A 25,107-nucleotide genomic window follows, 5' to 3' on the forward strand; every position below is an offset into this window, starting at 1 on the left:
AAAAAAAAAAAAAAAAAAAAAAAAAAAAAAAAAAAAAGCAAACAAAAAACCCCACCAAAAACTAGGTGGGAGGACTGAATGTACCAGGTATGATAAAACTACTAAGTAACTAAGACAACAGGCCAATGTAATAGTACAGAGACTACAAGTGGGCATACGAATCTGGAAATGTGCTATGTGACAGTGATGACATTTAATATCAATGAGGAGAGAGCACTTTTCAGTAAAAAGTTCATTTGGAGACAACTGGGTTATTTACATGGTAAAAATACAAAATTAGTTATCTGCATCATACCATGCACAAAATAAATTACAGATTGATTAAAATCCAAGAGTAAAGGACAAAACTATAAAGCTTATGTAAAATAACATAGAAAAATCTTTCCATAGAAAGATATATAACATAGAAAAACAATTCCAGGTTAGGAAAAAAAATTCTCAAATAAGACATTAAACTCTTAACCATGAAATAAAAGCTTAGTATACTACATTCAAATAAAATGAAAACTTCTATTCACTAAGAGGTGCCTGGGTGGCTCAGTCTGTTAAGCTTCCGACTTCAGCTCAGGTCACGATCTCAGGGTTTGTGGGTTCAAGCCCCACATCAGGCTCTGTGCTGACAGCTCAGAGCCTGGAGCCTGCTTTGGATCGTGTGTGTCTCTCTCTGCCCCTCCCCTGCTTTCATTGTCTGTCTGTCTCTCTAAAAAATATATAAACATTAAAAAAAATTTTTTTTAAGTCAGCATAAAGAGACTGAAAGAGGGATTATAGAAAGGAAGATTTTTGCAACACACAGAACTGACAAAGTGGTCAGACATCTTCAAATCAATAAGACAGACATTTTATAAAAAAATCTAGGCAAAAAACTTGACTAAAAGCTTTAGAAGAAGAGAACTTCCAAAGAACCAATAAATGTATGAAAATGTGTCCATCATTATTATCAAGAAGGAAAACATGTTGAAACCTCAATGAGATACCATTTACAAACTCACCAGACTGGCTAAAACCTATCAAGTCCAAAAGTACAAGTATAGCAATGGAAGCTACCAAACAATGCTGCTGGTGGCGTGAGTTGGAAAACAATTTTACAATATAGCAAAATCAAAGATGCACATACCCTGTAACCCTGCCGTCCCACTCCTAGGTATGTGCCAATGCAATGTATCCAACACAATACATGATAGGAATAGTCAAAGAGGCACTATTTGTAATAGGTAAATCCGGAAACCCAAAAGTTCACTGACAACATATGATACAGTCATACGATAGAATACTATTTGGCCACAAAAATGTATGAATTGCAGCTACAAATACAGCAAAGCTGAATCTCAAACAGAATACATAGTGGGTGCTGTCCAGATCCCCTGTCCCAGGCCAGAGCTGTATCCCTCAGCTCCTGTATTGGTTGCTAATAGCTTGCAGTTGGCCCCTGCTCTGGACAATCGTCCTTGGCCAAAAGGGTATCCCCAGTACACCCTGGCCGAAGACATTTTATGACATGCTGTCCCAAGTATCCCAGCGGGACCAACACTCTGGCCTTTTCCATCTTCCAGAGCTCCCTTGGGGATCAGGTTGAAGCTGACACCTCGTCCTTGCTTAGCTCCTCTCCCTGTCCTGCTTCCTTCACTGCCTTTCTCCTGAGCGCACGAGCTCCACAAATCACATACACCTGAATCCCCGTCCTCACCTCTGCACCTGAGACATATTGCTAAGCTAGAGAGAAAGATGCAAAAGGGTACATGTATTATGATACACACATAGGTGCTAAAATAAAGAAAAGCCAAAACATGGTCATCTCCAAAGGCAGAATAGTGTTTACTTTTGGAGCTGTGATCAGGGAAAGGCACACAGGGGGCTTCTGGTACCAGCAATGTTCTATTTCTTGACCTGCACGGTGTCTCCATGGATATTCATTTTATAATTATTATTTAAATTGTATGTGCATGTTTATGCACCATTTAGCATGTATCATATGCAAAAGAAGAAACACTTCCAAGTAAAGAGGTTTTTTTTTTGTTGCAACTTAAAACCTACCAGAGAAGAGCTCATTAATTTCTCCTTTCTTACATTTGTTGAGATTTTCCTTATACCTAATATATCAAGGCTTGTAGCTATTCCATGTATCACATTTATCTGTAAAATATGCTATGGATTTTTATGTAATTAGATATCCATTAATTGAACAGTAACGATTGTATGAGTTATCTATGCTGAAAAAAATTACTCCCAAATTTAGCAGCTTAAAAAAAAACAAAACAAAACACTTTTTCTCACAGTTTCCGTGGGTCGGGAATCTGGGTACGGCATGGCTGGGTCCTCTGGGTCTCTCACAAGGCTGTAGTCAAGGTGTTTCTGTGGCTGTAACTACCTCAAGGCTGGACTCCAAAGGCTCCACTTCCAGCAATGCTCACGTGATTGCAGGATTCACTTCCTTGTGGGCTGAGGGCTGAGGGCGTCAGCAACTTGCTGGCTGTTGGCTGGGTGACCTCCCTCAGTTTTTTGCCTTGTGAGCCTCTCAAAGCATGGCAGCTGGCTTCCATTAGAGCAAGCAAGCAAGGCAGAAGCCAGTCTTTTTTGTCACCTAATCCAGAGTGTAACATCCCAGATGTTTTTCGCTGTATTCTATTCATTAGAAGCAAGTTTTTAGGTCCAGCTCATACTTGAGGGGAAGAGATTACACAAAAGCATATACACCAAGACAGGGATCACTGGCAGCTCTATCAGAAGCTGCCATTCCAATGATATAAATCACCAGTTGGCTTGTCCCCTGTTGCTTTGGAGAATCGCCAACCATTATTCAACAAAAAAAAATCCCGACTGATACTCATCCTGGATCACAGTATACAGAATTTTGCCCAGTATACAGATCACAAAGCAGCTAAATTACAAACTAACATCTAACCATCAGAGATTCTTTAAAAAAAAACTTTTTTTAATGTTTATTTTATTTTTGAGGGAGAGAGAGCGCGAGCGAGCACTAGTGGGGGAGGGGCGGGACACAGAGTCTGAAGCAGGCTCCAGGCTCTGAGCTGTAGCACAGAGCCCAACACAGGGCTCCGACTCACAGACGGTGAGATCACGGACCTGAGCCGAAGTCGGACACTTAACTGAGTCACCCTGGCGCCCCTGGAGATTCTATTCCCTAGGACTGAGTTTAGCCCTCATGTTTGAAACACTGTTCGTTTTCTCTGCCCACAACACTGCTTTACATAAGGCATGTCTCTTCCACAGTCACACAAGCTTCTTGTTGAACCTGTTTTAGCGGCTCTGGAGAACCAATTTTTATCTTTCTTAAGACCCCAAAAGTGAATTTTAAGTCTGTATCAGAGCCGATGCTTAAAAACAGACCAACCTAAATACACTCTTCCTAATGAATATAAATCCGAGTTTTGAGTTATGTGGCACCAGAAATATAGATATATTTAAACAAATGTCTTTTTGTCTATTTGATCTCCCTTTGATGGGGGGGGGGGAGGCATAAAAATCATCCATGCCAAAAAATTACTCCAAAAAATTAGTGATTTTTTTTTCATTTCTCATGTTTCCAGTGCTTTTTTCTTTGCATTTTCATTGTCATATTATTTTATCAGAATAAGTCCAGGCTGTAAGGTATTCACTACTGATTGTAATTTACAGCCCCAAGTAGACTTTTTATCCACTTAACCATTTAAAACTTTTATTGACTTAAATTCTATTTTGCCTGATATTACTTTCATTCACATTTTAAAGATATATTTTTGGTCCCATTTTAGCTTTTTGGGGTCATTTTATTTTGGATTAGTAAATCATTGATTGCACTTTGTCTTTTTAATTTAGAATTCCCTGGATGGGCTTTATTTTTATTTTTTTTTCCAGTTTTTTTAAAAATTTAAATCGAAGTTAGTTAACATATAGTATAATAATTATTTCAGGAATAGAATTTAGTGACTCATCACTTACACAGAACACCCAGTACTCATCCCAGTAAGTGCTCTCCTTAATGCCCATCACCCATTTAGCCCATCCCCCCCCACCCAACACCTCCAGCAACCCTCAGTTTGTTCTCTGCACTTAAGAATCTTTTATGGTTTGTTTCCCTCTCTGTTTGCATCTTATTTTTGCTTCCCTTCCCCTATGTTCATCTGTTTTGTTTCTTAAATTCCACGAGTGAAATCTTACGATATCTTTCTCTGACTTATGATAATCTTTATCTGATATCTTTTTCACTTAGCATAATACCCTCCAGTTCCACCCATGTTGTTGCAAATGGCAAGATTTCATTCTTTTTCATTGCTGAATAATATTCCATTGTATATATTCCACATATTCTTTATCCATTCACCAGACAGTGGACATTTGGGTTCTTTCCATACTTTCGCTATTGTCGATAGTGCTGCTATAAACATTGGGGTGCATGTGCCCCTTCTAATCAAATTTTCATATCCATTGGATAAATTGGGTGGGCTTTCAATTGGAAGAAATTAAAGAAGTCCTTCCCAATTCACCATGAATTATGTAATGTTGCATGGCACTTACCGTTTTCATATCCTATTTTGTACTGATAAGAAATTGATGTTGGCAAGCTACCAATGTCATTGTTTACCTAGTGTCAATACAATGTGCCACTAGACTAATCTTAAACATCAATTGTCTTTGATTTGGGACTTGATGAGTTCAAATCTATGCCATAAACCGCAGCACTTAGTAACATTTGCACTACGTTGTATTATTTTTAACTTCTAATTTGTCCTATGTTTTCAATTGGATTCTAAGAACTTCTTATGAATTAAGAATCAGTAGAAGGCCCTCTAAGGTGACTTAAAATATACATTCTTATCAGATTGGACTTGACTATGCTTTATTCTCATTGGTTTTAGCAATTCAGTAGCAAAAAGAAAAAAAAAATCAACTTTATTTCCCACTCTCCCTATATTTGACCATGCTCTGTAACCAGAGCATGATGGATTCTGAATCCATTCATTGCAAAATTTTTTAAGACTGGACTGACTCCAAGTACATACAGATTTAAAAGTTGTCTGAAAGATTCAATCTTCACCTAGCTGATATCGGGTGAGACCTGTGATTTGTTTCAACAAATTAGAGAGTTGTGCAAAGGCAGGGACAGCAAACCCTAATTACTTTACCACACTTTATCTGTGAGCTCAGCTTTGCTCCACCCGCAGGCAGTACTGGAAATAGCCACATTGGCAAATCCAGCCTCACTCATGAGAGGAATTAAGAGATGGGCAGGAAACACTCTACTCCAGTGAGGCAAAATTGTTTTTACAATTTTAACATTGCCTAATAAACTTTTTAATTGTTAATTTAATTTAATTTAAATTAAAGAAATTTTTGTAACGTTTATTGATTTTTGAGAGAGAGAGAGAGAGAGAGAGCGCACAAGCTGTGGAGGGGCACGGAGAGAGAAGGAGACACAGGATCCGAAGTAGGTTCAGGCTCTGAGCTGTCAGCACAGAGCCCAACGTGGGGCTTGAACTCATGAACTGTGAGATCATGACCTGAGCTGAAGTCACACGCCCAACCAACTGAGCCACCCAGGTGCCCCATATGTTGTTAATTTTATTAATTACAGCTTGCTATTCCCTGGATAAAACTGAAACACATTAATTTCCACAATCTGAGACACTAGGAAAATATGGAGCAAAAATATTTTTTCCTGCATTTATTATTTTCATCTTTGCATGGCCTAATAGAAAAATTCTTGTATGCTGGAATGAGAACATTCCTCTCAGATATAGAGGACTCTTTGATCAAGTTACAGCAGCCTCTTATTGAATATTACTTATGTTTTGGGGAAATCATGGGAGAGAGCACATTTTATTCAACACATATTTATAGCCCTTCTATAGTACATGTTAGTTATTAGGGGAAAAAAGAGAAAAATAGGAAAATATCTAGTCCTCACATCTTTTAAAACCTAGGAGAGAAGATAGAGTATGATGTATTTTTTAAAATATTCAAAAAGTATAAATTACAAAACTTTAAAAATAGTTATACATATTTTACTGGAGATTTCTATTCTATGGAGAGCTAAAAAATATCTTTAAATCCCAAATGAAAGCCCACCTTTACATATAATCTGGTAACATTTCTGTGAATGAATGCCCTTTAGTTGGTTTTCTTTCACAACAGAACAACTCACAGCCTTAGCCCCAAGGTGCATCTGCAGGAGGCTAAGAAGCAGCATATCTGAGGGAGTACCTCTATCTCTTTGGGGCCAAAGGCTCATCACCGCCATCAGTAGTGAGCACTGGAAAGGGTATGTGATGGCTGCCTGCATGTAAATGTTCTAACAGCCTTAAGAACATTACAGATAAAATGGAGTCAAGTGTGAGGGATGACCCACAACTGAAAAGATCTGAGAATCAGAGGTAGGAGAAACATCATGGAGTCTTCGGCATATTTTGTCTTCCCCCCCACCCCCCCTTACCTTGTTGCCTGGAGCAGTGGTTCTCAAACTTGACCACCCATGAGAATCACCCAAAGAGCATGTTAAAGCATAGTTTGTTGGGGCCTACCCCAAGAGACTCTGATTCAGTAAGTGTGAGGTGGGGCTGGACAAGTAGGGGGTGGTACTGATGCTCTGCTCCAGGGCCATGCTTTGACAAGCAGTGGCCTGGAGCACGGAGACCTTCAGTTAAATGAGCAAGCTGGCTGTGTGGCTAGGGAGTGTCTGAAGTCATCCAAGTGCTTATTATTTGTGGGATTCCTCCTCTCTCCCCTAAAGTTTCAAGAACACCTGGCCCAGTCAGCCTCTGACTGATTATTGGAACTAAATTAACAGTCCTAACAGGTGGCCTTTTATTAACTTGGCTGGGTAATATGTAATTAAAATCCACAGGTAGCTCAGAAACTTTGTGGGAATCAGTAGCTGCAATCCTCTGTCCAGATAAACTGGGAATGTAATAAGAAAGGGTGGGGGGAATTTTTTCAGAATTGTCCCCTTTCCTAACTTGCCCTTGAGTATCCTGAAACTAAGAAGCAGAAAATGGCCCGATACACCACTGAAAGCAAAACAAAAGGCATGACTGAATAAGTTGGAATCCTTCCTGTCAGCTCTACCTATGAAAGAGCTGTGTGATTCATCTTGAGTTCAGTGCTTGAGTTCAGCTCCTCCTCACCTCTTTCCCTCCTTGGCAACAGGACACTCCCAGGCCTGCACATACACCGTCTTTGTCCCCGTCCTAGTAGAAAGATCATAAAAAGCCCGTTCCTCTGAGCTGATGCAGCCCACAGCCAGGTGAGCAGGCCCAGGGCTGTATTTCAGACCCATCCACTTAGCCAGCGCTCTGGTGGAGTGCACAGACTGTACAACCACCTGGGGCCCCAGCACTCCCTCTCTCACACCATCTGGTGCCCCATCTGTCCCGTCCACAGTGCATGGCACCAGCATGATCTTCCTCATATTCTACTCTGTTTGCACACTGGCTTCAAGGTCTCCAACCCTCCACCACTGCACCCAACACTCTATATGATTTAAAACCTGCCTCTCTTTTCAGCTTTTTTGCCACCTTTGCTCACAATTCCCAAGCTTCTGCCAAATGGAGCTACAAACTAAGCCTGGACATGCCACACTCCTTTACTGTGTGGCTTTGCACATACTATTCCTTTAGACTAGAAAGCTCTTCCAAGGCACCTGGGTGGCTCAGTTGCTTAAATGTCTGACTTGATTTCAGCTTAAGTCATGATCTGGTGTTTCACGAGTTCACAAAACTGTGAAACTGTGATGTTAGCACAGAGCCCACTTGGGATTTCCTGTCTCCCCCTCCATCTGCCCCTCCCCCCACTTGCACTCAGGAGAGTGTCTCTCTCTCTCTCAAAAATAAATATTAAAAAAAAATAGGAAGCTTTTCCTTCATGCCTATCCCCCATGTTTGCTTGGTCAATTTCTAGTTATTTTTGTAAAAAAATAATTTTATGTAAAAGAAACATGGCCTTATTTTAAAACTTGGAAAATGCAAAGAATTATGGGGAAAAGTCCATATTAAAAGGTTAACTATGTTCACACTTCTGATTCTTTATTTTTTCAAACTATTTTCTATGCATGTATATTTATGGGTCATACCTAAAAATCTGTATCATGCTTTTTTCATCTAATATTACATTGTAAGATTCCTTCTGAACTTCTATAAATTATTTGAAAACATCTTTTTTTTATGATGGCATAATTCTCATGTTTGTGTGTGTGTATACAATTGATCCTTGAACACAAGGAGCTGGAGCTATAGTCAAAAACTTGTGTGTAACTTTTGACTCCCCCAGGACTTAACTACCAATAGCCTACTATTGACTGGAGGCCTTACAGATAACATAAACAGTCAATTAACACATACTTTGTATGTTATATGTGTTACATACTGTATTCTTACAATAATAACTTTTTCTTAAATTTTTTTTTTGTATTTCTAGTCTACACAGTTTAACTGTGAGGTTTTTTCAAGTTACTGCAAACATCCAAAAATTTTTTCCAATATATTTGTTGAGAAAAAAAATCCACAAATAAGTGAACCCACGTAGTTCAAACCTGTGTTGTTCAAAGGTGAACTCTCTAGTATATCTGAAAAGTTTGTTTAACCCTTGTTTTGGTCTTTAGATGGTTTCCTTTTCATTTTTTCCTGATTATAAATAATGTTACAAAGAAGAGTTTAGCACATCGCCATGACAGCCCTTCTGTTTATTCTAGGCAATTCTAGAGTGGAATTACTAGAATGGTAGAAAAGAACACTTTTAGGTTCTTGATATGTGCTGTCAGGTTGCTATCCAGAAAAGGTAGTCAAATTTACAAACTCAACAGCCACGTTCCTCTTATTTAATAAAAGCTTCTCTGTTATTGAGACTCAGGTTTTGTTTTGTTTTTTTTTTTTTTTGTTTTTTTTTTTGGTTTAGTCCTTGACAATTTCATTTTAATTTTGCATTTCTTGGATGAGGTTGGAAATTTTTCTACATTTATGAACCACATGCAGTTCCTCTTCTGTGAACTATCTCTTGGGGTCTTCGTCCGGCATTCAGTCCGAGCCAAACTTCCTACTCATTTTCAACACTTGATTTAAGTATCTTGTCCTGGAGAAGTTCTCCTGATGATCTCACACCCAACCCCAAGTTCAGACCTCATTTTCTAACTGGACCATGTGTGCATTTACTCCTGGGACTTCTAAATGCTATTGTAACTGTTTACATGACTGTCTCCCCTATTACACAATGAAAAACTCATGGGCCAGGACTGAGTCTTAGGTATTCTTTTCCTCAGCACCTAACCAATTGCCTGGCACAATGTATGTGCCAATTAAGACTTATTTAATGACATAATGAATAAACGAAAAGAAATAAAAGATAATTGAAGAATGGACTTCTAACTTAACTTGGATTTCATCATGATGGTATATCTACACTTTGTATTAAACAGAAAGGATCACTAAGTCCTTGGATAAAGCTATGCAAACTTGTGTAGACTAATATAAATGCTAATAGAAGAGCATATAAAAATTCACACTATTAAACCACTGGAGGAAGAAATACAACTGGCAACTGTTTATTCAAAAAAAAAAAACTAAACCTCTTCCTTTCATTTAAAGAAACTTCCTCTGCAAAATATTATAAAATTATGTTTATTGATTCATATAAGACCTTATCAAATTATCTTGACAGTTATTATAGCACACCTTCCAAAAGGAGAGCACAATAAAAGAGGCATCTCCTGGGGCGCCTGAGTGGCTCAGTCAGTTGAGCGACTGACCTCAGCTCAGGTCATGATTTCGCGGTCTGTGAGTTCGAGCCCCGCGTCGAGCTCTGTGCTGACAGCTCAGAGTCTGGAGCCTGCTTCTGATTCTGTGTCTCCCTCTCTCTCTGCCCCTCCCCCTGCTCATGCTCTGTCTCTCTCTGTCTCAGAAATAAATAAACATAAAAAAAAAATTAAAAAAAAAGAGGCATCTCCTCTGAAAATAAAACACATATGTATTTACCCGTTAAATATACAAATGAAAGTTAAACTTGAGAACAAATGGATTTTTCATGAAGTCATCCTCTCAAATTACAACTTGTATATTCCTAATTTGGTCATTTCACAGTTCTGCTGTACCAAAAACAAACAAACACATATATATATCCAGGTTAATACATCTCTGAGATAAACCAGAGATGAAAAATGGGGTTGCTGCTCAACTGGAAATAAGACAAACACTCTTGTCTTTGGAAGGGATGGCTGAGTGGGGATCTTGGGACTATTCAAATGTAGCCAGGTTTCCAGCTCGGAGTCTCTGAGTGTGTGGGGGTACAAAAGGACCCCAGAGGTGATGAAACCTCTCTGACAGCCCCCAAGTGTTCTTTTACCAAAAGTGCAAGTTCTTACCTACAAGCTGGATTTAGAGGTTTTTGTTTGGCTTATTAGCTGCAACCATATTTCCCCCACGTTTCCCTTCTGGCCATAGTGTTGCTAACCTTTGTAAACATTTAAACATACGATTAAAGTGCTCACTTGTGCTCCATCTGAGCCACATCCTGCTCCAGTTTTGAAAGCATAGCTCTCAGGGACCTCAATATGATCTTACAGTTCCCACAAAGAGCAAAATATGGCTGTTAATAGGTGGATGTTAAGGTTGTTGACATGATCCTCAACTGAGGTTAGGGGAGTCCTGGGTGGGCTTTTCTCTGTGCCAAATGCCCTGCTGCTTCACACAGCCAAACGCAGTGAACACGACTCTCTGGGAAGTCATATGTCACCGTTTTTCAAAGAAACATAAATCCCTCCTGCAAAGAATCAATCAATATGGTAAACATATAAAATGAAGTTTCCAAAAATTGAAACATTTTGTAACCCACTCCCAAATTCCGATTCCTACTGACATCCCTACCTGAATACTAGACTTCAAAAGATAAAAACGAGTTTTTCTTCTCTAGGCTGGGGACCACAGCCACATCTTGCCTCATGTCTACTTATTTACCGACCACCTCTCCACATGAAGCAGTGAGCACCATTCCAGAGGGTGGCTGGCAAAGGCCTGTCCAAACCCTGACCTGGCTGCACTTCCCACCTCACTTCTCTGCGGAGCATCTCTAATTCAGGCAATTAGGATACAAAATAAACAAATCAGGTTTCACCAGAAATGAATAGGATAAGAAATTTTAAGAACACACATCACATAACTGTAAACAATGGTGCTTCTACCGGAATCCAAATAAACACCCAGGAGTGTCATTATTCTCTCTAAAACATTAGGGACGCCACGCCCAAATGTTGGAACAATTAATATCCTCGCTTGAAGACTGTTAACGTTGGTTACACTACATGAAATTGTAGTTGCTGTTCATAACTCAAGATGAAAAAATCGACTGAACTGGTTCGTGACTAGAGTGACCACAGATTGTTAAAGATGTTATCAAATATTTCTGAAAACACATTTAGATGTTTTGTTATGGGAGATAGCTTTTAAATTGTAAATTTTTTTTTTTTTTTAATCATGGTTCTTTGACAGAAGATGTGACATATTCCTCAGCTTACCAGAGACTGGATGGTAAAACACTGTCACAGACTGGACTCCATGTTAGTTTGGCAGGAATTGTTATACCAATTTCTGTACATAAGAGGCCTTATGAAAATCTTGTGAAAAGACATCCGAAATACTGGTGTTCTGAAAATTATGAAAATCCAAGGGTCCACAATGGAGATTACAGATAGAAAACGCAAGGCTCGGAGGTCTTCCATTTCTTCAAAGGTGCCGTTTTCCTCATTGACCGCTTTAAATGCTCCATAGTAAGCACGATACTGTTTTAAAGAAAAACATCCTATTATGACACTGAAAGGCTGATGGTAGAAATAAATTCACTTACCTCACTTTAGAAACATTAATTTTTTAGGAACATGGCAACTTGGCTTGGAATATTCATTTTTGGTACAATTACAAGCAGCAAAGACCACTGCCGCTGATAGGAATAAGTAAGGAGTTTGGAAGGTGCAAGGTCGACCTGAAGGCTCAGTGGAAGCGAGTGCTTCTGGGACAGGGGTCTAAGTCCCTGAAGGCTGCTCTGCAGGGCTGGGGTTTCCAGGTCCCTGCCAGGCTGTACAGAGGAAGAGCTGACATGGGACAAATCCAGGCCACCAAATCTTTTACAAAGAGGGTCACCACGTTTCCATAAACACAGAGATTCTCTTTTCTCTGGTTTTCCTTTTTTTTCTTCTGCCTGCTTTCTGTCCTTTTATTAGCCCAGAATCAAGCCTCATTTGTGAAATGTTGCATGTTTGGAGACAACAATGAAACAGAAACTTTTAATCAACGAGGAGACAGGAAATACTTCAGTGGGAAGATAGGAGGAGACTTACACAAGGACCTGTTCAACTCACGTGAATTACTTATTCTTAGGATAGATGCTTACCTTTCTGTGGTTGACATCCTCTTTTCAGACTAGGATACACACACACACACACACACACACACAGAAATATAAGGCTACTTACTTGTGCCTGACCACTCATATTGTCTTGATCTTCCCCGAGGTTCTGACCTCCTTGGAGCCCTGCAAATTGTCCCATCCCATGGCTTTTCCTCCTGTTGAGCCACCATGGCCAACACTTCAGCCAGCACTACCGTTGTCTCCCACTCTGCTGGAGGCCAGCCGTTATATTTCCTATGCCTATTGAGAGTCTAAATCCATAATGGGACAAAATGGACTCAAATGGGACAGAAAGCATGTAAACTCAACATTACTGGGAGGAGTTATGAATAATTGTCCAGCCCAGACCCATTCAGTGCAATCAAGGAATATGAGATGTGTCTTCCTGTAATTGCTTTCTTACTTTTTACTCTATTTTCTATAGAGCATTTCAGTGGGCTCAGACATTCCCATCTACTGCACTTAAGAAGATACACTTAGGGATGCCTGGGTGGCTCAGCTGACTGAGCATCGACTTTTGATTTTGGCTCAGGCCATGACCTCATGGTTTGTGGGTTTGAACGCTGAGTCAGGCTCTACTCTAACAGCATGGAGCCTGCTTGGGATTCTCTCTCTCTTTATCTCTCTCTGCCCCTCCGCTGTCCACATGTGTGCACTCTTCCTCTCTCTCAAATAAATTAACATTTTTTAAAAATAAAAAAGAAGTTACACTTATATCTGAATGCCCTCTCCCATCGTCACTGACTAATAATACTAATAGTAATAATAATGGTTAGTGCCCATGTAGAGCAGCACTGTTCTAAGCATTTCACTTTTAAAACTTCATTTCATCCTCAAAAAAATCCATTACAATCATTATCTCCATTTCAAAACTGTGAAAACTGAGCATTTTACTTTAAAACCTTTTGGATTTTACATGCTCAAATCCTAGCTCCTTTCAAGGTCCATCTCAAACATTAAGCCCTTCGGGAAGTCTCTTTGAGGTAGTGGCTAAGTCCATTAGCTTTAGAGTCTGACCATGAGGTTGGATGGAACCCTCACTTGGCTGTGTGAAATCAGGCAAGTTATTCCATTTTCTCACCTATACAATGGGGATAAGTGTACCTACCTTCCATGACTGTTTTGAAGTTTGAATAAGATGATACGAGTAAAACCTTTACAACAGGTCTTAGCACACAGTAAGAACTCAAAATTTGCCAGTATTATTATCTTATCATTAGTAGCAATACCTTTTCTCCTCTAAACTCCCTTATGGCCCCAATCACTCTATCCCTCGTCCTGTATTATAGCTTATGCGGGCAGATGTGATATTTTTCTCATTTTATATCCCCACAGTGAATTACAGCACTGAATGTTGTTTGTACCAGATACATGCTGAATTTGATAAATGGTCAACAGTAAGTTGATTTGAAAAGCAAATACTTTATGTAAGTCTGTTTTTACATTTGTTCCTTTCTCCTCAAAGTGGAGTACAGCAAAATATAATTTTAACTATGTCATAATACTTTATTAGTTGGGAGCTGAGTAACTAAATGAGATTTACATAACTAAAACAAACCATTTTACTTCTATGCAGTATTTGTCCATGTCTGTTCTATCGCATATTATTAGGTTAATCATATTTTCAAGACACTTGATTTATATTAGAAATGTATACCTGGCTTTTTATTTTATTTTTATTTTTTGAGTTTACTAAAAATGTGACAAATGTATTCATTTACGACATATTATATTAATTCTAAGAGATATCAATTTAAACACAATTTAGACTTTCAAAACCTCTCTGTTGCTCAGTAATATTCTCTAGAACATACTTTATAAACTGCTCCTATAAAAGATGGCCAGAATAATGAATAACCTCAGAGTATACACCCCTCATGTTTAAAGTAGTTCAATTTACACAGTGAATTGGTATGAGAAGAACTCCCTCTACTGGACTTAAGAGTCCAGGAAAAAAATGCTATGTTGCCAACTTGCTGGAGACGTAAGTAGCTGGACATCCCTGCTGAGGAGAGCTCTCTGGATTCTAATGCCCCTTCTATCCAGTTTATCCATCACAACACCCAGACCTTGTCCTCTGCACTAGCCCCTTTAAACCCACTTTCAACTCTTTCCCCTGGACCCATGTTTTGCCCACCTCTAACAGCCTCCTTTGAAAGGAGCATCCTACCCATTCTGTTTGCCCACCAAAATGAAATATACACATGAGTTCTCTCAATACAGGCAGGATGTCCTCTATCACTTCTCTGACTCCATGGATTCTGATATATGCAATTATACAAGCTCGTCCTTATCTTTATCTGGCCTATAAACTTCTCAGCTATTATGGCTGATCTATCATTAGATCCCTCTTCCATCCATCCCTGCTCCCCTACCAACCTCCAATACATTGTGGGTCTCTAAGGTAAAATGAATTTTGATGAAAATATGTTACATGCATTAGAGAATGTGCTACAAACTTCTTCTAAAGCCCATCGCATAGTCTCTATATTTTCTTCCAAAAAAAGTTTTCAAAATGGAAATCTGAAAATTCAGTTTGGTTAAGTATCTTGCTCTAAGGCAGCATTATAGCAAAATTAACTTAAAAAATCAAATCTCAATAAATTTTTCACTGGCTTAATGAAATATAATATTCATATTATGAGCAAGGGTTTTTTTTTCTCCCTTCACATATAGCCTTTATTTTTCCCAGTCACCAGGCCCATTCCTTAGGAGAGTGATTTTCAAAGTGTGGGGGTTTCCAATACCTGTTCAGTGTGTCTTCAGGGTATCATATCATTAAAAAGGTACAATATCATAAAAAAGATTTATTTGCCTTTTTCACTCCTAGGTGTACATAAGTGTTACCAAGGATACCTGATGTGTAATGACATCATCACTCCAATGGCTCCAATGGCATCATCACTCCAATGGAATATATACTGTGTATTCTTGTGTTTGCTAGACATTTCTTAGGTAGTTGATTTTGGATATACACATACGTACATTTTCAGAGAATGTTCTCAGTACTTCTGTGCTCCTAACATGCTTTTTCTTTCATTTTATCTTCTATAATCTCTAGAATTTTATTATCATTCATTATATCTTCGTGAAAGCCCCAAGATTTCCTTACACCAATACAGAAACACAAGAAGTAAGTACATTTTGTTAACTTGTTTTGCAATATTTAAAATTTTTCTTATTTAAAATTTCTAATATGATAAATACTAATAGATATAATCTACAAAAATTAAAGTTCTTTGTATCCTTAATAATGTTTGAGTCAAAAGGGGTCTTTAGACTAAAAAAATGTTAGAAAACCACTGCATTAGAAAATAATGCTCAGGGGGAGGAGTTAAGATGGCAGAGTAGGAAACAGATCTGAGGATTAACAGAACAATCTGCGTAATTTGAGGGAGAGAACACAGCAGGGTACATGGTGTGGAGAGGTGAATCAGGGGAGAGAAGAGCCATGGTGCCGCAGAGGGGTGCCGCAGAAGTATTCAGAGAGAGGAGAAAGAGGGGGAGACAGAACAGCATATCGGGTTTGTGCAAGAAAGCACTCCCCCTGAAAGCAGCAGAGAGAAACAGTAAAAATATGGACAGGGAACTGCACAAGAAAACTGTCCCCCAGAACTACTGATGGCATTGGGGGCGGGGGAGGAGATGGTTTCAATACCACCAGTTTCTTATAAACAGCAGAGCACAGAGTCTGAGGTTTAGAGGTCAGCCACTGGTGGTGCTCTGGCAAGGAATGGGGGTAGAGCCATGGGCAGTGGGGTCTGAGGACCCCCTGGGTTGCTCAGTAAGAAATAGTTCCCTTGCGAACCCTCTTGCACTGTTGGTGGGAATGCAAACTGGTGCAGCAGCTCTGGAAAACAGTGCGGAGATTCTTCAAAAAATTAAAAATAGACCTACCCTGTGACCCAGCAATAGCACTGCTAGGAATTTACCCAAGGGATACAGGACTACTGATGTATAGGGACACTTGTACCCCAATGTTTATAGCAGCACTCTCAACAATAGCCAAATTATGGAAAGAGCCGGAATGTCCATCAACTGATGAATGGATAAAGAAATTGTGGTTTATATACACAATGGAGTACTACATGGCAATGAGAAAGAATGAAACATGGCCCTTTGTAGCAAAGTGGATGGAACTGGAGAGTGTGATGCTAAGTGAAATAAGCCATACAGAGAAAGACAGATACCATATGGTTTCACTCTTATGTGGATCCTGAGAAACTTAACAGAAACCCATGGGGGAGGGGAAGGGAAAAAAAAAAAAAGAGGTTAGAGAGGGAGAGAGCCAAAGCATAAGAGACTCTTTTTTTTTTTTTTTTTTAATTTTTTTTTTCAACGTTTATTGATTTTTGGGACAGAGAGAGACAGAGCATGAACGGGGGAGGGACAGAGAGAGAGGGAGACACAGAATCTGAAACAGGCTCCAGGCTCCGAGCCATCAGCCCAGAGCCCGACGCGGGGCTCGAACTCAGGACCATGAGATCGTGACCTGGCCGAAGTCGGACACTTAACCGACTGCGCCACCCAGGCGCCCCATAAGAGACTCTTAAAAACTGAGAACAGGGGCGCCTGGGTGGCGCAGTCGGTTAAGCGTCCGACTTCGGCCGGGTCGCGATCTCACGGTCCGTGGGTTCGAGCCCCGCGTCGGGCTCTGGGCTGATGGCTCGGAGCCTGGAGCCTGTTTCCGATTCTGTGTCTCCCTCTCTCTCTGCCCCTCCCCCGTTCATGCTCTGTCTCTCTCTGTCCCAAAAATAAATTAAAAACAAAAAAAAAACAAAACTGAGAACAAACTGAAGGTTGATGGGGGGTGGGAGGGAGGGGAGGGTGGGTGATGGGTATTGAGGAGGGCACCTTTTGGGATGAGCACTGGGTGTTGTATGGAAACCAATTTGACAATAAACTTCATATATTAAAAAAAATAAATTAAATAAATAAATAAATAAAAAGAAAGAAATGGTTTCCTTGCTTGGAGTGCATTTGGTAGAGGTGATACAGCCTCTCTGAAGGCAAAAGACCCGGCAGGCACCATCAAGCTGCCAGGTTCAACTATAAAGGAACAAAGATAAGGACTGAGGGCAGCAAACCCTGGCATTGAGCTGCTGCCGCTGCTGGTGGCCTGTTTCCTGGGACAAGTCTGCCCTGGCTGCAGCGTGGCAAGACCCTCCCCCAGAAGAACCACACAAATCCCTTCCACCCACTTACTCTGCTGATCATAGACTGCTGCAAAGTTTCAGCCTTAGGGGAAACTGGATTTAGCTTCATCTGGGTTTTGTTTGTTTGTTCTTTTTGTTGTTGTTGCTTCTGTTTTTGTTGATTTTCTTTTATTTGTTTCTTGGATGCAGGAAGAGCAAAATTATTTTATTTTATTTTTAAATTTTTTTTCTCTTTTCTCTTTTTTTTCTATCAAGCTTCTCTTAACAAGCACACCAAAACACATCTAGGATCTAGCTTTCTTTATTTGTTTTTAAATTTTAAAATTTTTATTTCACTCTATTATTGTTTTTCTTTCCTCCAAAATGACAAGACAGAGGAATTCACCTCAAAAGAAAAAACAGGAAGAAATGACAGCCAGGGATTTAATCAATGCAGATATAAGTAAGATGTCTGAACTAGAATTTAAAATGATTATAAGGATGCTAACTAGGCTTGAAAAAACCAGAGAAGACACCAGAAAGTCCCTTTCTTCAAAGATAAAAGAACTAAAATCTAGTCAGGCTGAAATTAAAAATGCTATAACTGAGATGTAAACCCAAGTGGAGGTCATAAAAATGAGGATGGACAAGGCAGAGGAGTGAATTAATGATACAGAAGATAAAGTTATAGAAAAAAATGAAGCCGAAAAGAAGAGGAAATCAAAGATCAGGGATCCCAAAGGCAGACTTAGGAAACTCAATGCTTTATTAAAACGTAATAATATTTATATCATAGGAATCCCAGAAGACAAAGAGAGAGAAAAAAGGGCAGGAGGTTTATGTGAGCAAATTATAGCTGAAATTTTCCCTAATCTGGGAAATGACACAGACATCAAAATCCAAGAAACATAGAGGCTCCCATTACATTCAATAAAAGCTGGCCATTGACAAGATATACCATAGCCAAATTCACAAAATACACAGACAAGGAAAGAATCCTGAAAGCAGCAAGGGGGAAAAAAGTCCATAACCTACAAGGGAAGAAAGATCAGGTTTGCAGCAGATCTGTCCGAAAAAACTTGACAGGCCAGAAAGGAGTGGCAAGATACAGTCAATGTGTTGAATCAGAAAAATATGCAGCCAAAAATACTCTATCCAGCAAGGCTGTCATTCAAAATAGGAGAGATAAAGAATCTCTCAGACAAACAAAAACTAAAGGAGTTTATGACCACTAAACCAGCCCTCCAAGAAATTTTACAGGGGACTCTTTGGGGAAAAAAGGACCAAAATGAACAAAGACTATAAAGGACCAGAGAGCATCACTGGTAACAACACAATGACACTAAACTCAACATCTTTCAACAATCATTCTGAATGTAACTGGACTAAATGCTCCAAACAAAAGACACAGAGTATCAGAATGCGTAAAAAAAAAAAAACAAAAAACAAAAAAAAAAAACACCAAAAAACAAGATCCATCTATATGCTACCTACAAGAGATTCATTTTAGACCTAAAGACACCTGCAGATTGAAAGTGAGGGGATGGAGAACCATCTATCATGCTAATGGATGTCAAAAGAAAGCCAGAGTAGCCATACTTATATCAGACAAATTAGGTTTTAAACCAAAGACAATAACAAGAGATGAAGAAGGACATTATATAATAATTAAGGGATCTATCCATCAAAATCAAACAATTGTAAATACGTATGCCCCCAACTTGAGAGTACTCAAATACATAAACCAATTAATAACAAACACAAAGAAAATCATTGATAATCATACAATAATAGTAGGGGACCTTAACACCCCACTTACAACAATAGACACATCATCTAAGCAGAAAATCAACAAGGAAACAATGGCTTTGAATGACACAAATGGACTTAACAGATATACTCAGAACATTTCATCCTAAAGCAGAATACACATTCTTCTTGAGTGCACATGGAACATTCTCCAGATAGATCACATACTGGGTCACAAATAAGCCTTCAATAAGTAAAAAGAGATTGAGATCATGCCTGTATATCTTCAGATCACAACGCTATGAAACTTGAAGTCAACCACAAGAAAAAATTTGGAAAGTCCTCAAATACCTGGAGGTTAAAGAACACCCTACTAAAGAATGAATGGGTCAACCAGGAAATTAAGGAAGAAATTAAAAATACATGGAAGTAAATGAAAATGAAAACACGACAGTCCAAACCCTTTGGGATTCAGCAAGGCAATCCTAAGAGGAAAGTACATTGCAATTCAGGGCTATCTCAAGAAGCAAGAAAGGCCCCAAATAAACAACCTAACCTTACACCTAAAGGAGCTAGAAAAGGAACAGCAAATAAAGCCTAAAACCAGCAGAAGAAGGGAAATAACAAAGATTAGAGCAGAAACGATATAGAAACAAACAACAACAACAAAAACCAGTAGAACAGATCAGTGAAACTAAGAGAAGGTTCTTTGAAAGAATTAACAAAATTGATAAATCCCTAGCCAGACTTATCAGAAAGAAAAGAGAAAGGACCTAAATAGATAAAATCACGAATGAAAGAGGAGAGATCACAACCAAAACCAAGATATACAAACAAGTGTAAGAGAATTCTATGACAACAAACTGGGAAATCTGGAAGAAATGGACAAATTCCTAGAAACTCACAAACTACCAAAACTGAAACAGAAAGAAATAGAAAACTTGAACAGACCCATAACTGGCAAAGAAATTGAATCAGTATTCAAAAATCTCCCTACAAACAAGAGTCCGGGGCCAAATGGCTTCCCAGGGGAATTCTACCTGACATTTAAAGAAGGGTTAACATCTATTCTTCTTAAACTGTTCCAAAAAACAGGAATAGAAGTAAAACTTCCAAACTTATTCTATTGGGCCAGCATTACCTTGATGCTAAAACCAGACAAAGGCCCCACTAAAAAGGAGAATTACAGGCCAATCTCCCTGATGAACATGGATGCAAAAATTCTCAACCAAAACAATAAAATACCCAGGAATAAACCTAATAAAAGAGGCAAAAGATCTATACCCTGAAAACTATAGAACACTTATGAAAGAAATTGAAGAGGACACAAAAAAATGGAGAAGCATTCCATGCTCATGGATTGGAAGAACAAACATTATTAAAATGTCTATATGACCCAATGCAATATACACATACAATGAAATCCCTATCAAAATGCTACCAGCATTTTTCACAGAGCTAGAACAAACAATCCTAAAATTTGTATGGAACCACAAAAGACCCCAAATAGCCAAACCAGTCTTGAAAAAGAAAAACAAAACTGGAGGCATCACAATTCCAGATATATTACAAAGCTGTAGTCATCAAGACAGTATGGTACTGACACAAAAACAGACACATAGAACAATGGAACAGAATAGAAGACCCAGAAATGGACCCACAACTATATGGTCAACTCATCTTCAACAGAGCAGGAAAGAATATCCAATGGAAAAAAGACAGTCTCTTCAACAAATGGTGCTGGAAAACTGGATGGCAACACGCAGAAGAATGAAACTAGACCACTTTCTTACACATGCACAAAAATAAATTCAAATGTATGAAAGACCTAAATGTGAGGAAGCAACAAAATTAGAGGAGAACACAGGCAGCAACTTCTTTGACCTCGGCTAGAGCAACTTCTTACTTGACATGTCTCCAAAGGTAAGGGAAATAAAAGCAAAAATGAACTAGTGGGACCTCATCAAGATAAAAAGCTTCTCCACAGCAAAGGAAACAATCAACAAAACTAAAAGGCAACCATCGGAATGGGAGAAGATATCTGCAAATGACATATTGGATAAAGGGTTAGTATCAAAAATCTATAAAGAACTTACCAAACTCAACACATATCTGCACTGAATATCTTTGGAACTTTACAAGTTTTTAAATAAAATAATTTTATTTTCTTTTCTTATTTCTTTTTAGTGAGAGAGAGCATGAGAGATTGCAAGCACATGAGTGGGGCGGGGGAGGGGGATGGGCAGAGGGAGAGGGAGAGAGAAAGAATCCCAAGCAGGCTCTGTGCTGTCAGTGCAGAGCCCAATGCAGGGCTTGATTTCACAAACCTCAAAATCCTGACCTGACCTGGAATCAAGAGCCAGGGGCTTAACCAACTAAGCCACCCAGGAGCCCAGGGAGAGAAGAGAATCAATCTTAGGCAAGCTCCACACCCAGTCCAGAGCCCCAACACAGGGTTTGATCTCACCACCTTGAGATCATGACCTGAGCCAAAATCAAGAGTTGGACGCTTCACCAACTGAGCCACCCAGGCATCCCTAAAATCATTTTCAAATCCATTATTTCCTTCCATCCTCACAATCCTGTATAAGTTATTCAATTCCCCTGAGAGACATGTCCAAATGCAATGCTCTTGTGTATTATGCTGTATTATGTTCTTTCCGACATTATTGTTACTAAAACATTCAAAATGAGGACATAACATCCATGCATTTGGCTATTGTCTGCTTTTTCACAGCGCAGGTAAGTAAGGCTATTACTTTAGAGCAGGAGTCTGTGAACTTTCTCTGTAAAGGGTCCAACAGTAAATATTTTACATTGTACAGGTCAAGAGGCAAATAGTGAGTATTTGGTAGGTACTTATATAACAAGAAAACACATTTCCACAATTTTCACTGATGAAATTAAAAATGTATAATAATTAAGTACATTTTTGGGGTAATTGATGTCTACTATTGAGAAAAATGAAAGTCTTTTTTTCTTGGAACAGTATTTGAGTTAATTGGGGTTTAGAGTTCCTGCATACTACCATCAAATTGATTTGTAAAATCAGTTCCTTTGTAAAAACTATTCTTAATTCCACAGCTGTGCAAAAACAGTGGGCAGGATGGATTTGGACTGTGGGCTGTGATTTGCCAACTCCTGTTTTAGAGTATGGTTCTCCAGATGATATCCCTGGATCAGCCCCTTTCACCTCACCCGGGAACTTGTTAAGAATAAGAATTCTTCAGGCGCCTGGGTGGCTCAGTCGGTTGAAAGTGGGACTCTTGGTTTCAGCTCAGGTCATGATCTCATGGTTTGTGGGATACAGCCCTGCGTTGGGCTCTGCACTGACAGTGTGAAGCCTGCTTGGGATTCTCTCTCTCTCCCTCCACTGCACTCTCTCATTCCCTGTCTCAAAAACAAATAAGTAAAAAAATAAATAAGAATTCTTCAAAAACATCTGAATTAGAAACGATGGGGGATAGGGCCCAGGCATCTGTGGGTTGTTTTTTTTTTTTTTTTTCCTTAGGTTTATTTTTGAGAGAAAGAGCAAGTCGGGGAGGGGCAGAGAGAGAGAGGGTGGGGGGGAGGGAGACAGAATCCCAAGCAGGTTCCACGCTGTTAGCACAGGGCCTGACATGGAGCTTGAACCCACAAACTGAGATCACGACATCCAAAATCAAGAGTCCAAGGCTCAACTGACTGAGCCACCCAGGCGCCCTGCCATCTATGATTTTAAAAGCTCTGTTGGTGATTTTGAGCCAGCCAACGTTTCAGAACCACTGTTACATATCTATGCCTATACCTGATCTCCTTCTATATAGATGTATTTATTTCTTTGGGGGAATTCTGAGCTTAACCCTGCATGATGATGTCACAGACAACTCTTTTCCCACACGTTAAGGCCTTCATTTAAGGAAAATTACATTATATTCCACTTTCCTCCGATCTTAAAAATAACATCCAAAATTGCTACATTGCTACCTACTCACAGACGTCTCAGCCTTCAAAGGCATTGAACTGGCAATGAATTTACTTAAATGTATATCATGTTGAACAAGGACACCGAGGATGGGGGAAAGGGAGAGGAGCAACCCTGAAAAAGTTCTCTCAACCTCGGTTGCTCCTAAAATGTCTTGGCCGGGATCCCAGGAGGAAACACCTTCACAGCTACCAGGTACTTCTATCTCCACCACCACCCCCATTAGTAAACTGAAACCGGAGATAATGGCTTTCCCATCACCTCGCCTGCCAAGATAAAAACAAAACCTGTCAAGGCAGGTTGTCAAAACGACAGGCTGAACCTTGAGTACACATCTGCCTGTCCAAACAGCCCCTCTGCCTCTATCGCCACCCGCACCCCGCCCCCCCCAACCGGGAACAGCAGCTGCCACTCCTCAAAGATTACTTGAGAATTTTTAAAAACTAAATCTATCTTTAGTCTCTCATATCTGCAAATCACTCTGGCAGGTTTTGGCAGGATTACACCTTCCCTTATTCTTTCCACGCCAACACCTGGGGAAAAACTCCCAGGTGCATTCGCCCATTTCTGACGCCACTAAAATTATGGGCGGGTCTACGAAATAAAACATTACCTAGCCCTCTGGAAAGAGGAACCAAATTCTGCTCCTCAAATTCTGAGGTGCTAAAATAGCCCCGAGATCCTCCCAGAGGGAAGGAGAGAGGAGAGGGTACTGCTAACTGGAGAGGTTCTGTGGAGCTAGGGAGACACTTTCAGACTCCGTCTTTGCCTTCCTTTCTTTGTTTCCGCCTCTTCTGGCTCAACAAATTCGGTTCTGTGTCCTCGGGGCTGTGGAGGGGACCCGATCTGGGGAGCGCACCAACAAACCCTCGGGGCCCAGGGCGCAACTCCTCCTGCGCGGCGTCCAACGCGCTCCACCCTTCGGTCCCGCAACCGCAGCCTCGGCGCGCAGCGACTCACTATTAAAGGCAGGGAGCACAGAGTGAAGAGCACCGTCATGAGGGCCAGCAACAGCAGGTGGTCCAGTTCCTCCAGGGGCTTCACAGCCGCCTCCTTCTCGCCTGCGCCCGGCTCCGCGCGGTCCCTGGTGCCGGAGCGCGGGCGCCGCCGCAGCCGCCGGTGCATCTCGTAGAGGTTGCGCATGGCGCTCAGGTTGCACAGCACGATGGCGAGGACCAGCAGGGCCATAAGGCTGGCGTAGAGCACTGAGTAGCGCAGCACCGACGGCGAACGCTCCTCGTGCACCATCTGGATGAAGCACCAGGTGCCGGGGCAGTACTGCACGAACTTCCCGATGCCCGCGAAGGGCAGCGCGCAGAAAGCCAGGCAGAAGGCGCCCACGACGGGCGCCACCAGCGCGCCGCGGCGCAGGGTGATGTGCCGTCGGTAGAAGAAGGGGTGCCCCAGGGAGAGCCAGCACTCCAGGGCCATGGCCAGGAGCTGCAGCGTGGAGGCGAGCCCAAAGAAAGACATGAAAAAGGCGAAGGTTTGGCACAGCGAGCTGTCCGACGCGGGCGCCAGTCCCCACAGGCTCCGGTTCTGCGCGTAGGCGGCCAGCACGAAGGGGCTCACGAGGCATTTGCCCAGCAAGTCTGTGACCGTCAGGCCGCACACCAGCACGTAGAAGACCGAGGGCGGCGTGCGCGGCGGGCAAGACCACAGCCCCGAGCGAGCCAGCAGCCCCAGCGCCAGCAGGTTGCCCAGGAGGCCCGCGCTGAAAAGCACCCCGCCCATGGTCGCCGAGTAGCCCTTCTCCACGGAGGTGATGTTGTAGCAGCGGTAGAGCGGCTGCCGCATGGCTGGTGGCGTGGCGGTCAGGCGGGGCTGCGGCAGAGCCAGGGCCCAGGTGTCCGCGGGCGGGAACCCCCGGCGGCT

General features: G+C 40.8%; 1 protein-coding gene across 1 annotated transcript; it reads right to left on the bottom strand.

Moving 5' to 3' along the window:
• Window positions 1-12: 12 nt before the first annotated feature.
• PTGDR (prostaglandin D2 receptor) lies at window positions 13-25,107 on the bottom strand. Its single transcript, XM_049612780.1, has 2 exons — window positions 24,193-25,107; window positions 13-11,758 (listed from the first exon to the last, which is right to left on the bottom strand). The coding sequence occupies exons 1-2, from the start codon at window positions 25,027-25,029 to the stop codon at window positions 11,519-11,521; spliced, it is 1,077 nt and encodes a 358-aa protein (XP_049468737.1). The 5' UTR covers window positions 25,030-25,107; the 3' UTR covers window positions 13-11,518.

Source organism: Panthera uncia (genome assembly GCF_023721935.1).
Source record: "Panthera uncia isolate 11264 chromosome B3 unlocalized genomic scaffold, Puncia_PCG_1.0 HiC_scaffold_1, whole genome shotgun sequence".
Taxonomy (NCBI): domain Eukaryota; kingdom Metazoa; phylum Chordata; class Mammalia; order Carnivora; family Felidae; genus Panthera; species Panthera uncia.

Coding starts and splice junctions, on each gene's coding strand:
- PTGDR (XM_049612780.1), bottom strand. CDS start 25,029: ATGCGGCAGCCGCTCTACCGCTGCTACAACATCACCTCCGTGGAGAAG. Junction 11,759..24,192: donor TGTGCTCCCTGCCTTTAATA/GTGAGTCGCTGC, acceptor TCTTTAAAACAG/TATCGTGCTTACTATGGAGC.